Source organism: Myotis myotis, unplaced genomic scaffold, assembly GCF_014108235.1.
Source record: "Myotis myotis isolate mMyoMyo1 unplaced genomic scaffold, mMyoMyo1.p scaffold_m19_p_2, whole genome shotgun sequence".
In the NCBI taxonomy this organism is placed as follows: Eukaryota; Metazoa; Chordata; class Mammalia; order Chiroptera; family Vespertilionidae; genus Myotis; species Myotis myotis.
Genome location: NW_023416324.1, coordinates 26,224,527 through 26,240,411, shown reverse-complemented (window position 1 = coordinate 26,240,411; position 15,885 = coordinate 26,224,527). Strand labels below are relative to the sequence as shown.

The following is a 15,885-nucleotide window of genomic DNA, read 5'->3' as shown; positions in this document are numbered from 1 at the left end:
CCAGATTTTGCCTGTGGTATGTAGTTTGCCAACTCATGGCCCAATGTCTGAAGTCTATATTTTGAAGGGTTTCTAAGAAAGGGAAAAAGAGAGAGATTTATGTGAGAGGGAAACATGGGTAGGTTGCCTCCCATACATGCTCTGACTGGGGATAGAACCCAAAAACCTAGGTATGTGACCTGATTAGGAATCAAACCCCTAAACTTTTGGTGTATGGGATGACACTTCAATCAACTGAACCACCTGGCCAGGGCTCAACTTAGCTTCTTTTTTTTTTTTTTTAAATATATTTTATTGATTTTTTTACAGAGAAGAAGGGAGAGGGAAAGGAGAGGGATAGAGAGTTAGAAACATCGATGAGAGAGAAACATCGATCAGCTGCCTCCTGCACACTCCCAAATGGGTATGTGCCCGCAACCAAGGTACATGCCCTTGACTGGAATCGAACCTGGGACCCTTGAGTCCGCAGGCCGACGCTTTATCCATTGAGCCAAACCGGTCAGGGCAGCTTAGCTTCTTGATCTAAGTTCTACCTCTATCTTCATTTTATTGCACTTCACTTGATTGATTTTGGAAGATACTGTTTTTTTGTTTGTTTGTTTGTTTTCTTACAAATTGAAGGCTTGTGGCAAACCTGTGTTGAGCAAGTCTATTGGTGTTGTTTTTCCAACAGCATTTGCTCACTTCATGTCTTTGTGTCACATTTCGGTAATTCTTGCAATATTTCAAACTTTTTAATATTTATTTGTTATGGTGATGTGTGATCAGTGATCTTTGATGTTACTGTTATAATTGTTTTGGTGTGCCATGGACCATGCTCGTATAAGATGGTGAACTTGATTAATTTTCTGTATATTCTGACTGCTCTACTGATTAGCTTTTCCTTCTTTCCCTCCTTGGGCCTCTCCATTCCCTGAGACACAACAATATTGAAATTAGGCCAATTAATAGTCCCATAATTACTTCTAAGTGTTTAAGTGAAAGGAAGAGTTGCATGTCTCTCACTTTAAATCAAAAGCTAGAAATGATTATGTTTAGTGAGGAAGGCATGTTGAAAGCTGAGCAAGGCCAAAAGCTAGGCCTCTTGCACCAAAAGTAAGCTAAGTTGTGAATGCAAAGGAAAAGTTCTTGAAGGAAATGAAAAGTGCTACTCCAGTGAACACACAAATGATCAGAAAGCAAAACAGCCTTATTGCTGATATGGAGAAAGTTTTAGTGGTCTGGATAGAAGATCAAAACAGCCACAGCATTTTCAAAATTCTGCTGTGAGTAAAATGCTATCAAACAGCAATGTATGTTACAGAGAAATCAGTGAAAAGTAAGGTCAATCAATGCAGCAAACTTCTTGCTGTCTTGTTTTTAAAAATTACCACAGCCACCACTACCCTGATAAGTCAGTAGCCATCAACATAGCAGCAAGACCCTTCACCAGCAAAAAGATTATGACTGGCAAAGGCTCAGACGATGGTTAGCATTTTTAGCAATAAAGTATTTTAACATTAAGGTATACACATTTTAAAAATCGTCACCCAAGGATATGTTTTTATTGGTTTTAGAGAAAGAGGAAGGGAGATATAGAGAAAGAGAAAACATGGATCGGTTGCCTATCATAGGTGCCCTGACTGGGGATTGAACCCATAACCTTTTGGTGTATGGGACAACGTTCCAACCAACTGAGACACCCAGCCAGGCCAAGGTATGTACATTTTTAAAGACACAATGCTATGGCATACTTAACAGACTGCAGTATAGTGTAAACACAACTTTTTATACACTAGGAAACCAAAAAAATTAGTGGGGCTTGCTTTATTGCTGTGGAAGAGAGATATTTTCATGATATTGCCACTGCTGAACTGCCTGCTAGTTCCTTCCCAGAACAACGATTGCTTCCCAAAAATCCCCTCAGAGACTGATCGAACTTCCCCTATGCCCCACAGTGTGCTGGTTTGTGCTGGTTCCTGGAACAGGCCCACCTCTGGGCAAGCAAGTAAGGTGTTTTCTTCTTACCTGGGGAGGGTCATGCTCTAGTACCCCTATCCAACCTGCCCTGTCCCATAGAACCCCTTAGCATTTGCCATGGGGCACAGAGGATATCCATGTCTTCTCACTGCCACCGGAGGCACACCCTATTTTTAAGTTTCCTTAATAAATTCACAATGTAATGCTAGAGTTATCAGTCCCTTTCTTGGCTCCTGAGAAATTTTATGTAACAACTGAGATATTTGTTCTATTGCAGTGGTCTGTAACTGAACCTACAAAATCTCTGAGGTATGCCTGTATTCTTCCTATTTCTCATTCTCCTTATACTGCATTCTCAAAGTCCAAAAAAGCAGTCTGGCATCCATAGAATTCTCTTGGCCCAGGAGGATGCTCCAGGATGGGAGAGAAGGTTGTAAGCATTTTCACTCTGTCATATATCCTATACTAGTGGCTTGGTGCACAAAATTCATGCACATTAAAAGGGAATTAATTAAAGGAAATATTTTAATATTGCTATTTGCTCTTTCTCTATAATAGAAGTGTCAGAGATGAAAGAAAATTAGTAAAATGTATATGAAAATCTTCCTCCTGTCAGAGTCTGGGGCACGCCATGGGACCCACAGTCAAGTCCCCGCCCACCCGTGTGCACCTCGAAATCACGAGAGACCCAGACCCGGCTGGTCCCACCCCTGTTAAGCCCCACCGGGCAGGGGGCACAGCCTCAGGTCCCCTGGTGCACCCTCAGGTCCCTGGGCCTGGCGCCAGGGCAGGGGGCGCAGCCTGAGGTCCCCCAGCCCGGCACCGGGGTGGGGGGTGCGGCCTGAGGTCCCCCGTCAAGCCCCACTGGGTGGGAGGCACAGCCTCAGGTCCCTGCTGATCACTCATTACGACTCGTTACGAGAACCCTGCCTCCACTGTGGACACAGCCATCTTGTGTTATGGGAAGCCTGCCTCCGCTGTGGGTGCAGCCAATCTGTGATGGTGTGATGGAGTGAGGGTCAATTTGCATATTACCTCTTTATTATAATTGACCCTCACACTCTTGTGTCATCACAAGATGGCTGCCCCCATGTTGTCACAAGATGGCCTCCCCCATGTCATCACAAGATGGCCGCCCCCATGTTGTCACAAGATGGCTGCCCCTAAGTTGTCACAAGATGGCCGGCAGGGGAGGGCAGTTGGGAGTGAGATCAGGGCAGCAGGGGAGGGTAGTTGGGGGCGAGATCAGTCCAGCAGGAGAGGGCAGTTGGGGGCCATCAGGCCAGTAGGGGAGGGCAGTTGGGGGCGATCAGTCCTGCAGGGGAGCAGTTAGGTGTCAATCAGGCCGGCAGGGGAGCGGTTAGGGGGCAATTAGGCTGGCAGGCAGAAGCGGTTAGGGGCAATCAGGCAGGCAGGCAGGCGAATGGGTAGGAGCCAGCAGTCCTGGATTGTGAGAGGGATGTCCGACTGCTGGTTTAGGCCCGATCCCACATCGGGCCTAAACTGGCAGTCAGACATCCCCTGAGGGGTCCCAGATTGGAGAGGGTGCAGGCTGGGCTGAGGGACACCCTCTGCCTCCCCTCCCCCCAGTGCACGAATTTTGTGCACCGGGCCTCTAGTACTAGTATATCAGGCTGAGAGCATTCCCTGGATTTTAGAGCCATATTTTCATCTGATATATCTCATAGGCAGCATGAAATCAACATATCCCAATATTGGACTCTTTTGTAATGTCCAGTTAATGCATTTGTCAGTATTTCTCTTTCATGTAAGGTTAAACACATACTTCTTGACTGTGGGTAAATGAGTGAATGAAATTATGAAACTTGCTCTTCCTTCAGTGTTCTTTAGAACAGTGAAAGACAACAGCATCCTCCTGGTTAGTTAAACCAGACTCCTGAAGATTATTGGACTCATCCCATATGCTCATTTCCCCTATCTGGCTAATCATCAAGTCCTGTATATTCCACATCTTTAATATTTCCTTAATCTGTACCTTCCTGTCTAGCCCTATTACTGTAAAACTCTGATAAGTACCTGACCACTTTTACTTATTCTTTTGTAATACACTCCTAAGTGGTTTCTGGTTTCCACTTTTATCCCCTTCCAATGTATCTATCCAAGAAATGTTACTCATAGTTCCAGAGAAGTCTACCATCCTCCTTTATGGAATACTAGGGGCCCAGTGCAAGAATTTGTGCACCTTGAAAGGAACTGTGGACCACGAGGCTGCTGTGGGCACAGGGGTGAGTCTTGGCCCATCCTCCATGCCAGTCCCACCACAGCCTGGATCCCCTGTCTGCCGGCTGCCGGCAGCTGTGCTCCCGCCACCGCTGCTCCCACGAGTTGATGGTGCCAGTCCTGCTTGCACCCGTTGATGGTGCGGAGTGATTGGGGCCGATGCCCTCAGCGGGTGCAAATGGCAACTGCTGCCCCAATTGCCCCACGGGAGTAAGGGGAGGTGGAGAAGCCCTCAAGGGTGATCGGGCCAGCAGTCACTGCTTGTATCCGCTGATGGCACTGAGTGATTGGGACCGGTGCTGGGCGCCGGCAATGGGTGTGAGTGGAGCTGGTTCCAGCAGCGGGTATGAGTACTGGGCGGGACCACGGTGCACTGGAGCAAAGAATTTTCAGTAACCACCAGAGGTTCACCCTGATGACAGCGACTGGTGCCCCGCCTTGGTCTGGCACTCCTGCTCACCTGCTCCACCATCCCACCGCAGCCAACGCCCACCATTTTTCATGCTCTGCCGCCTGCTGCCGACGCCCGCATAGTCTGCACATGCCCCCTGGTGGTCAGTGCAGGTCATAGTGACCAGTTGTTCAGTTGTTCTGCCATTCGGTCTATTTGCATATTAGGGTTTTATATAGATAGATTATCCCTCCCTTACAGTCCTAGGCAGTCATCTTTTGTACCACTTGATACTATCTTTCAAATTTCTAGACATTGCTGATTGGACCTGGAAGGTACCCCTGACTAATGTGTAGGTTATCCAGCAGCTACTAAAGTAACTTGAAAGGTAAACTATGGGCAATTAGCTTCTTGTCCTTAGGTAAGTGAATTAGGAAGTAGAGAATGCATCAGATATTAGAGGTAAGAAATGAAAATTTTAAATTGTATAGAGAGACAATTAGTAGAGAAGAGGCTTTGATCAAGACAAAGTTTTGGCTAAGTAGAAAATATTGTTAGGCAGAAGTTATGGTATAGAGCAATAATACATAACAGAGGGTAAATAAGCTGGTTAATTCTGGGAAGAAAATAAAAAAGACACATGAATTAAAGTAGAGATCAAGAGAGAAACTTAGTCATGGTAATAACAGCATGGAATAAATTGTCCTAAACCAGTGGTTCTCAACCTTCTGGCCCTTTAAATACAGTTCCTCATGTTGTGACCCAACCATAAAATTATTTTTGTTGCTACTTCATAACTATAATGTTGCTACTGTTATGAATCGTAATGTAAATATCTGATATGCAGGATGGTCTTTGGCGACCCCTGTGAAAGGGTCGTTCGACCACCAAAGGGCTCGCGACCCACAGGTTGAGAACTGCTGTAACTTTTACTGCAGAGGATCCTAAAGATGCTCCCAGTCCAAATTCCCTGAGGCCAGCTTTACTTTTATTCTTGGATTTCCCTTAGATTACTGATTTTCCTAAGATGCCAAATGTATCCTAATGTATTTAACATGGATTCAATTTCCATCTGGAGCCCATGCCCTGACAAAGATTACATTTGTGATCCATCAGCTTCTCTAGTGACACCATTTTAACGGAAAACAATGGAGGTTTGGTTACATGTAACAGATACCCAAAATACAGTGACTTAAACAAGATAGAAGTATAGTTATCTCTCACATAATAGTACAGAGAGCACGGATGGCAGCTCTGCTCTATGGAACTTTCTACATTGTTGCATTGCCATCCCTAAAATGTTTCCTCATCCCTGTGGTCCAAGATAAATTTCTATTATGAACACTTTTCAAGCAACAGGCTGGATAAAGGGAGAAAAGGAGACAGGGAAGACATGCCTTTTCTCTTTAAGGACATAACTTAAAAGTTGCACTCATCACTTATGCTCACATCTCATTGGTAAGAGCTTAATCACATGGCTCTACTTAGCCATAAAAAAGGCTGGGAAATTGTTTTTATTCTAGGTGGCTATGTGTCCAACGATAAAAGGGAGAATGGGTATTGGGAGACAAGTATCTGTTTCTGCTATAATTATAATAAGGAATCCTTAAAGCTGACTCTTAGCCGAAACCGGTTTGGCTCAGTGGATAGAGCGTCGGCCTGCGGACTGAAAGGTCCCGGGTTCGATTCCGGTCAAGGGCATGTACCTGGGTTGCGGGCACATCCCCAGTGGGAGATGTGCAGGAGGCGGCTGATCGATGTTTCTCTCTCATCGATGTTTCTAACTTTCTATCTCTCTCCCTTCCTCTCTGTGAAAAATCAATAAAAAAAAAAAAAAAAAAAAAAAAAAGCTGACTCTTAGAAGAGTAATGTGGGCTCCTTTGAATAACATCGGGAGTCTTTCATAGAAGAGCATGTTAGCATCACTGAAAGCAGCCTTCTCCAAGAGGGTGTGTACATTCCCCAGTCCCCGAGAAACACTGAGTATCCTCCATTAGGAAGATTAGCAAGCAATCATTGCCTAGTTGGCCCACAGAATTGTAAGCCAAATAAATGATTGTTGTTTTAAGTCACAATTTTTGGGTTGTTTTGTTATATAACACTAGATAACTGCCACACTTACCTTTTAGAATATGTAAGAACCTTGGAGTTTTTTTGTTTTTTTTTTTTTAAATGTATTTTATTGATTTTTTTTTTTTTTTTTTTTTTTTTTTTTTTTACAGAGAAGAAGGGAGAGGGATAGAGAGTTAGAAACATCGATGAGAGAGATGGATCAGCTGCCTCCTGCACGCCCCCCACTGGGGATGTGCCCGCAACCAGGGTACATGCCCTTGACCGGAATCGAACCCGGGACCCTTGAGTCCGCAGGCCGACGCTCTATCCACTGAGCCAAACCGGTTCGGCAGAACCTTGGAGTTTTAAGATAATAAAGGGGATACTAGACTTTCTGATAATATGACATGAGGGGCCCAAGTGACTAGAAAAAAGAAAAGTGATGTGATCATATTTATACTCTAAGATTAAGATTATATGTGTATTAGTTACACATCTAAATATTGGTAGCTCTCAGTTCTGAGCTCTACATCACTTTAATCAATAGTTCATTGAACATCTTCACTTGGCACTTAAAAGTAAACACATCTAAAACAATTATCTAATCATAACTCCTTCAGACTTCTTCTTCATTGTTCCCTATCTCAGTTACCCAAGACAGAAACTTGGAAATCATTCTCAAGTCTTTTCTTTTTCTCTGTACCCAGATGCAGATAGCAGGTCCTGTTTTTACTTTCTAAGTCTCTCTAAAATCCATTTACTCTCTTCCATCACTACTATCACTTTGATAGTACTTGTTATCATCACTTCTCTCTAGATAATTAATACCCTTTTTTTTTTTTTGAGAGAGAGAGAGAGAGAGAGAGAGCAGAAGGAAGAAAGAGAAACATCAGTGTGAGAGAGAAACATCCATCGGTTGCCTCTCGCACGCACCCCAATCAAGGATGGAACCCACAACCTGGGTACGTGCCCTGACTGGGAATCGAGCCCAAGTCCCTTCCTGTGCACTGGAACGAAGCTCCATCCAATCGAGCCACATTAGCCAGGCCTGTCTATCCTCTTAATTTGCATAGGATTTACTAGTGGAATGGATATGACGTGAGAAAGAAGACTCAGGATCATTCTGAGGTTTTGGCCTGAGTAACTGGAAAAAAAAAAAAAGGTTTGTCATTTATTAAACTGAGGAAGGAGGGATAAGAGTGGATTCAGGCCAGATTGTGTCACATGGCCCTCTCTGGCTGATGAAAGGCTGAGAAGGTGAGTATCTGGCTGTTACATTCGTTTCCTATTTCTGTGTAATAAGTTACCACAAACTTATCAGCTTAAAATAACACACACTTATCTCACAGTTTCTGTGGATCAGGAATTTAGGTATGGCTGAGCTATGTTCTTACCTGGAGAAGGGTCTGTTTCCAAGCTCACTCAGGTTGTGGATTTTATGGTTGTAGGACTTAGCACTTTGGGGTTTTTTTTCTTTGCTGCTGGCTCTTGGACCAGAGGCTGCCCCTAGCTCCTAGAGATTCTCTGGTATTTTCTGCCACATGGCCCTCTCCATGGGCAGTTCAGAACATGGTATCTTGCTTTTTCAAAGCCATTAGTAGAGTGAGAGTGAGTCTGCTAACAAGACAGAATCTCATGTAATTTAATCATGGAGTGATATCACATTCTATTGTGTGTGTAGGCTCCAGTATCTGTTAGACCTTGCTTTGAGTCCTGGCCTTGAACTTATTAGCTGTATCATATTTAGCATATTATGTAACTTGTGTCTCAGTTTCCTCAACTGTAAATTAGAAATAACACAACATGCCTCTTTTTAAAAAAATTGATTAATTATGTTTAAGAGAGAAGAAGAAAGAGAGAGATCGATTTATTGTTCTACTTATTTATGCATTCATTGGCTACTTTTGACCTGGGCTTAAACCTGCATTCTTGGGGTATCAGGATACAACTTACTTCTTGTTTGCATATGTGTGAATTGATGCCCAGTATCTGTAGGTCCAGTAGGCACTCTATAATGGTAGCTATTATTTTTCAGAAAGGGTTCAGGGAGGAGGTCCAGGAAAAATGAGCGCAGCCTTCAGGGAAAGAACTATGGTCAAGTCAAAAGAAGGGAGAATACAACATTGTGGCAGACTAGCTGAAGCCAGAGCAGGACGCCAGACAGTGATGATCTATAGCCACGTTGCTAAGCAGATGAGTCACTGAAGTGACAGGCCAGGCTGCTCAGGCCACAGATGGACTGGCTGTGGCCAGGCTGGACGGGTTATAACATGATGACTTCATTGTCACTGGGGAATCATGGGAATCATTCTGGAAGCCTTTTTGTCCTCCCTTCCCCCAGAAGGAATCCATCACTTCTTCCTCTTTTATAGGACTTTGCACACCCCATCTTACTTTCTGGAAGCAGCGGGAAACAGTGGAAAGGGTCATAAAAGCCAGAATTGGGTCCGGTCTAATTTGTTCACTGATTTGCAGAGCACATGTCACTTCACTTCGGTCTTCTTATCTGTAACATGAGAATGAGCAGACCTGCCTCCAAAGTGTGAAGATTAGGTGACAGTGGCAAGCTCTCCATAAAAAGGCATTGCATTAGTATTTTATTAATTAGTCGTATGTTTAGACTCCTTCCTGCGCTTGGTCCCTCTCCCCATAGTTCTTTGAAGGCACTGGCCAGTTCTAACTCATTTTTGGATCCTTACCACTTACCTTGGCCGAGCACACATTTTTATGAATGGATGAATGAAAGAATCAATGAGTGTCTGCAGCCGCAGTTGCCGGCTGGGAGCCCCACCCGCTTCCGCTCACCCCACTACACAGAGGGGCCACGGGCGGGTCTCTCGCGACCGTTCGCTGGCGCGTGCGCGGGAGGCCGCGCGCGGCTGGAGGTGGCGGGCGGGCTCCCCGTGCGCGCGCGCTAGGGGAGGGGAGGGGAGGGGAGGGGAGGGGCGGGGACCGGCTGGAGGCGGGCGGGCAGCTGGCTGTAGAGCCGGCGGCGACGGCTGCGGATGGCCGGCTAAACGCGTGCCGGGTGGGAGAAAACGAGGCGCCGACGATGCTGCCTTCTCCGTGAGGAGCGCCGAAAGGGCCCCAGAAAGCGCAGGGGAGCCGCGAGCTGGGGTCGGTGGCCTCGGGCGCCCGCCGGGCCATGGTGGCTGCGGGCGGTGGTTGGCGCGGCAGCGCTGCGGCCCGGAGTCGTGCGGGGCCGGGACTGTCGCGGCGCTGACGCCCGTGGGGCCCAGCCGCCGATATGAAGCGGAGCCGCTGCCGCGACCGACCGCAGCCGCCCCTGCCGGCTGCCCGCGGGGAGGATGGGGCTCAGCGGGCGGCCGAGCTGCCCCAGCTCCTGCCCCCGCGCCGGCGAGCGCCGCCCGGGAGGCAGCGGCTGGAGGAGTGGACCGGGCCCACGGGGCCTGAGGTCAAGGAGCAGGTAGGGAGGGCCGGGGTCCGGGGTGGGGTGGGGAGGGGTGGAGGGGGAGCATGAATGGAAGGGGTGGGGGAGGGGAATCGCCGGCGGGAAGATGGGCTCGGGCTTTTGAGGGGTGGGGACTGAGTATGTAGTTCCGCAGGAGAAGTGGGAGGTCTGGAGAGGCAGAAAAATGGGGAGTGGAGAAATGAAGTGATGGCCTGGGGTTGAATGGGAAACGGGGGAGTAGCGGGTGAAAAGATGGTCTACGGGCGTTTGTAGTCAGAGGTTCTGGATGGGAAGAAGGGACGCTGGAATGTGGGCTGGGAGTAAATGCACTGCAAAGAACAGCTCACTAAAGGGGCATTAAGGAGTTACCTAGAGGGGTAAGCAGTATAAGATAGGGAAAGTCAATATTATGTAGTAAATGTTATCCTACTTCCTAGAGGTTTTCTTGACAGGTATAAAAACGGAATGCTTATTCCTAAGCATTCTTTGATTTGGCCATCATTATAGTCTTGTAGGAGTGTGTTCAGAATCGTTTCTAAAGTTCTCAGTAACCATCTATTTCATGAGAAAGCACTTTTTAAAACACCTGCATGTGTGCAATCTCAGGCCTGATGCTGTGAACAGGGAATTCATAGATTATAGGCTCTGCGTTCTAAGAGTTTCCCACTGAAAACATCTTGATGGGAAAACACAGAAAGCAGTGAAAAAATATCCATGGAATTTCTGAATGGACAGGATGTGTTTGTATGATTTATTAATCAAGGTGTAGTTAGAGGTAGAGGTTAAAGGTCGGTTTTATCCGGGAGGGAGAAGTTACCACTTGTAGCTGTAGGAAGTTCAGTGAAAGGAGACTATGTGGTCTTTGATCTTGTGGGATTTGCAGAAAAATGTTCTGTGATGAACTCTAGTGACAGCTTTCCTTTTGCACTTGAGACCTAGTGACTTCATCTTTGAATCTTTTAAGACTTCTATTAGGTTTCCTGCTTCTTTCCATCAGTTAAATAAGTCTTTTCCCGATACACCACTCCTTATTATATAGTTTCAGTGATGCACATGCTAACATTTGGATTTCCCCCCTTTTGTTCTTTCACCTTTTGTTCTCCACCCAGCCCTGAGCATACTGCACCATGGGCTATCTCTGCCCTTGCTTTCAGGCCACTGAGCATTGTCCTATTGCTGTAATTTCTCCAGTCATCCTTGCCTTTTATATGTTCTGCAGTACCTATTTGGAACTTTAAAAGTGTATTTAAAGTTCAGATCCTTTCCTTAATCAATTTACCTGGTCCAATTGACTTCATTGCATGCTTCACTATAGAGTTCAAGGTTACTTGATTTTTCTCCTCTTATTTATGTCAGGATTTCTGTGTTCACTCATCCTTTGCATCAATCTCAGAGAAAAGTATTCATCCTCCTCTCTGAAGCTAATCCCTCTATTAATGCTCTTGGTTTCATTCCATCTCATTTGCCCTTGTTATGTATGTTATTTTCTCTTTGCCTTAAATCTCAAATAAAATAAAAACAACACAGTTTCCCTGAATTGTGTAACCCACCCAAGCTACTTTGTTATCTCTTCTTTGCTTCATTAGCAACCTTCTTGAAAAATGAATCAGTTTCCTCACTTTGTATACATTTCTCATATTATGGTTTGGCTTCTGCACTTTAACTCTCCCAAAACTGATGTCTTCAAGGTCACCAATAACTTTGTACATTTTTTGTTTTATTTTATTGAGGTGTGAATATATGCATGTGACCACTACTTAGGTAAAAATGTAGAACATTTTTATACCTGCAGTCCTCGAAAGGTAACCACTTTCCCAACCTCTATCACCATGGATTAGTTTTGCCTCTTCTTGAGCTTCATATAAATGGAATCATACAGTTTGTACTCTTTTGTGATTAGATGCTTTTATTCAAATCATGTTTGTGAAATCCATCTATGTGTTGCTTATGGAAGTAGTTGGTTCTTTTTCATTGCTGTATAGCTTTCCATTGTGTGAATGTACCAGGATGGATACTAAAATGTCTTTTGAAATTAAAAAGCAATGCATGACTACTTGTGAAAAGTTTTAATTGTGAAAGAATTACACAGTTATGTAGCAGTCCCAGAAACCTTTAAATAATGAAATCTGATAGTCTTCCCATAGTCCTCATCCTCTTTGTCACTATTGACTGTGTGTTCCTTGATATTTTCTTTGGTCATAATATCCATTCCACTTTTGTTTGCCTGACTGCTTCCTGTGTGTCTTTTTTTTGTTTGTTTTCTTTTCCTGTCCCCTAAGTGTTTTTTGAGGATATGTCCTCTGTCCTTAGCTCTTTCCGTAATTGTACTCTGTTTTTTAGTAGGCTTTCCTATTTGTGGCAGGTGCTTAGGATGTGGAACAAGGGTCTCTGGCCCTCTTTATTAATGGCATGTGCTACAGAACCTTTTTGTAGAGTGATCTGAGACGCTATGCCTGACATTTTTCCTTAGCTGTACATTTCCTTTTCTGGGCTTAATGTTTCCAGCATAGATTTTCAGCATTTGTGATTTTTATAATTTGATAGTATCTTTGAAAGTCCATAACTTGTAATTATTTGATTTTTGAAAAGGTAAAAATTTCAGTTGTGTGTGTTAGAGGCTAGATGGGCTCCATTCACTCAGGGAGTAGGAGCCTAGCCAATCAACAAACATACACCTCTCAATGACTTTGTTCTCCATTTCTCATGACATGGAGTAATGCTTGTTATGCTTTATACTATACTGGCATTTAGGAATCAATTCTGAGCAGGATGCAGGACGTGGATCTCTAGTGGCTTACTGTATCATTAAAATAGAACCTATTATTTCTCCTTTGAAGTGTGCTTCTACCTGTGTCTTTTCTTTGTTTTTGTCATCAAACTTGAAATTGTATCGGTGGTCTTTGACTTTTCCTTTTCCCTTAATCCCCTTATCCAGGCTCTGTTGATTCTACCTCATGACATCTTTCAAATCTTTATTCTCATTGTCATTAACTTAATTCAGCATTTATAAACTTTTGTCTTGGCTGTTGTAATACTTAAACTGCATTTCTCGGCTTTTAGTCTCTAATTTATTCTGCATTCTGTTACAAAAAAATTAGACCTCATTGCCTACCCGAGTTCCAGTGATAGATATTTGTTAAATTGATCATTTCTTTATCTTAAGTAATCTTCATTAGCTTCTTTTTTTTTTTTTTTTAATATATTTTATTGATTTTTTACAGAGAGGAAGGGAGAGAGAGAGTTAGAAACATCGATGAGAGAGAAACATCGATCAGCTGCCTCCTGCACATCTCCCACTGGGGATATGCCCGCAACCCAGGTACATGCCCTTGACCGGAATCGAACCTGGGACCTTTCAGTCCGCAGGCCGATGCTCTATCCACTGAGCCAAACCGGTTTCGGCTTCATTAGCTTCTTAATACCCATAGAATAAAGTCTGAAGACCTTGTCATTCAAGGTCTACTTGATACTTACCACTTTTTGAAGAATCAGAGTTAGATGCCCCTTCTTGGTTCTCAAGATTTAGTTTTGTGTCCACTGTTGCATAAATACAAATTGTCTATTTCGCTTTCAGGTCAGACTGTTTCATTTACCGTGGCATACGTAAGGCCTAGTATTGTATTTGAAACATAGTTATTAGTCTGAATAATTATTAAAAACATAGATATGTGCTGGTGCTTGAAATAGATATTTGCTAACTAATACCAAATATTGGTTGTCAGTCTCTCATCAGAGAAAAAACTGTTGAGAGGCTATCTTCTTCATTATTGTATCCTCAGCCTTTAGTGTTTAACTGGTATATAATGGGCATTCAGTAAATATTCATTTATTTCTAGGCACTTTCATGTATTTATTTTAATTAATCATCTATCTGAAAAGCTCTTTCTTCTCTGCCTCTGTCCATTGAAATTCTACTCAAACTTCCAGGTCTAACTCAAGTGCCACAGAAACTATCTGAAATTTTAATTTTGAATTGTTTTATTTTTATGTAGGATCCTAAGAGGATCTTTGATTGGGCTTCAGTAAATCTGTGAATCTTCTGAAATTCCAATTCTCACAATTCCATGATACAAAAGTAAAATCTTGAGTTCTCTGAGGTTAAATGAAATAATGATTAGAAATCATATAGTAGATAGATACTTACTTGGTGGATAGAGCATCGGCCTGCGGACTGAAGGGTCCCAGGTTTGATTCCGGTGGGGGCACATGCCTGGATCACAGGTTCAATCCTCACTAGGGGGCATGCAGGAGGCGGCTGATCCATGATTCTCATCAATGATGTTTCTATCTCTCTCCCTCTCCCTTCCTCTCTAAAATCAATAAAAAGATATTAAAAAAAAAGAAAAAAAGAAAAGTGTCTATAGGACCTTTGTCCATTTTTTGATTGGATTGTTTATCTTCTTTTTGTTAATGATGTTTGATTCCCTATAAATTTTGGAGATTAGGCCCTTATTGGATACTAGGGGCCTGATGCATGAAATTCGTGCATGGGATCGGACGTCCCTCAGCCTGACCTTCACCTTCTTCAATCTGGGAGCCCTCAGGGATGTCCTACTGACGGCTTAGGCCTGCTCCCCATGGTTCTCTACTCTCTGCGGACCTGCCTGTTGATGCCACCGCAGGCCCTGGTGTCTGCTCTCTGTGGGGGCCCTGCTGTCTGCTCGCTAACTGTGGGGGATTGCTTGCCCCTTGCTGCAATGGCCAGGGGCAAGCAGGGCCCTGCTGTATGGTCCCTTGCTGTGGGGGACGTTCCCGCCCTGCCCCTGGCCACTTGCGTGCATGCCAGCTCGGAGCACCTAGGTCCTGGGGATGTTCCTTCCCCGCCCCTGGCCGCTTGGTGCCTGTGTGTGCAAATTAACCTGCCATCTTTGGTTAATTTGCATTCTCACTCCTGATTGGCTGTGGGGCGTTGCAACGGTATGGTCAGTTTGCTTCTTTCTTGTTTATTAGTGTAGATAATATTGGCAAATGTGTTCTCCTGTGCAGTGGGCTCTCTTGTTGATGGTTTCTTTTGCTGTGCAGAAATTTTTTATTTTGATGTAATCCCATTTGTTTATTTCCTCCTTAGTTTCCATTGCCCTAATAGCTGTATCAGTAAAGATATTGCTACGACATAAGTCTGATATTTTGCTGCCTATGGATTTTTCTAAGATTTTTATGGTTTCCCATCTTACATTTAAGACCTTTATCCATTTTGAGTTTATTTTTGTGTATGGTGTAAGTTGGTGATCTAGTTTCATTTTTCTGCATGTATTTTTCCAGTTTTCCCAGCACCATTTATTAAAGAGACTGTCTTGACTCCATTGTATGCTCCTGCCTCTTTTGTCAAATATTGATTGAGCATAATGGCTTGGGTCGATTTCTGGGTTATCTGTCCTGTTCCATTGTTCTATATGTCCTTGTTCCAGTACCAGGCAGTTTTGAGAACAGTGGCTTTGTAATATAGATTGATATCTGCTATTGTGATCACACCAACTTTGTTCTTCCTTCTCCAGATTGCTGTGGCTATTTGGGGTCTTTTTTTTATTCCAGATGAATTTTTGGAGAGTTTGTTCTAGGTCTGTGAAATATGCTGTTGGTATTTTTTTTTTTAAATTTTTTTTATTGATTTTTTTACAGAGAGGAAGGGAGAGAGATAGAGGGTTAGAAACATCGATGAGAGAGAAACATCTATCAGCTGCCTCCTGCACATCTCCACCTGGGGATGTGCCCGCAACCCAGGTACATGCCCTTGACCAGAATCAAACCTGGGACCCTTCAGTCCGCAGGCCGATGCTCTATCCACTGAGCCAAACCGGTTTCGGCAGCTGTTGGTATTTTTTTTAAAAAA

At 44.0% G+C, this 15,885-nt stretch overlaps 1 protein-coding gene across 6 annotated transcripts in view; it reads left to right on the top strand.

The window, feature by feature from the left end:
- Positions 1-9,607: 9,607 nt before the first annotated feature.
- Positions 9,608-15,885, top strand: part of MAST2 (microtubule associated serine/threonine kinase 2) — a 160,836-nt gene continuing 154,558 nt past the window's right edge. For all 6 annotated transcript variants that reach the window (XM_036347546.1, XM_036347543.1, XM_036347548.1 and 3 more), the window contains exon 1: positions 9,608-10,070. In XM_036347546.1, coding sequence (XP_036203439.1) covers positions 9,891-10,070 — 180 coding nt within the window. In that variant the 5' untranslated portion in view covers positions 9,608-9,890. The remainder of the gene's footprint in view (positions 10,071-15,885) is intronic.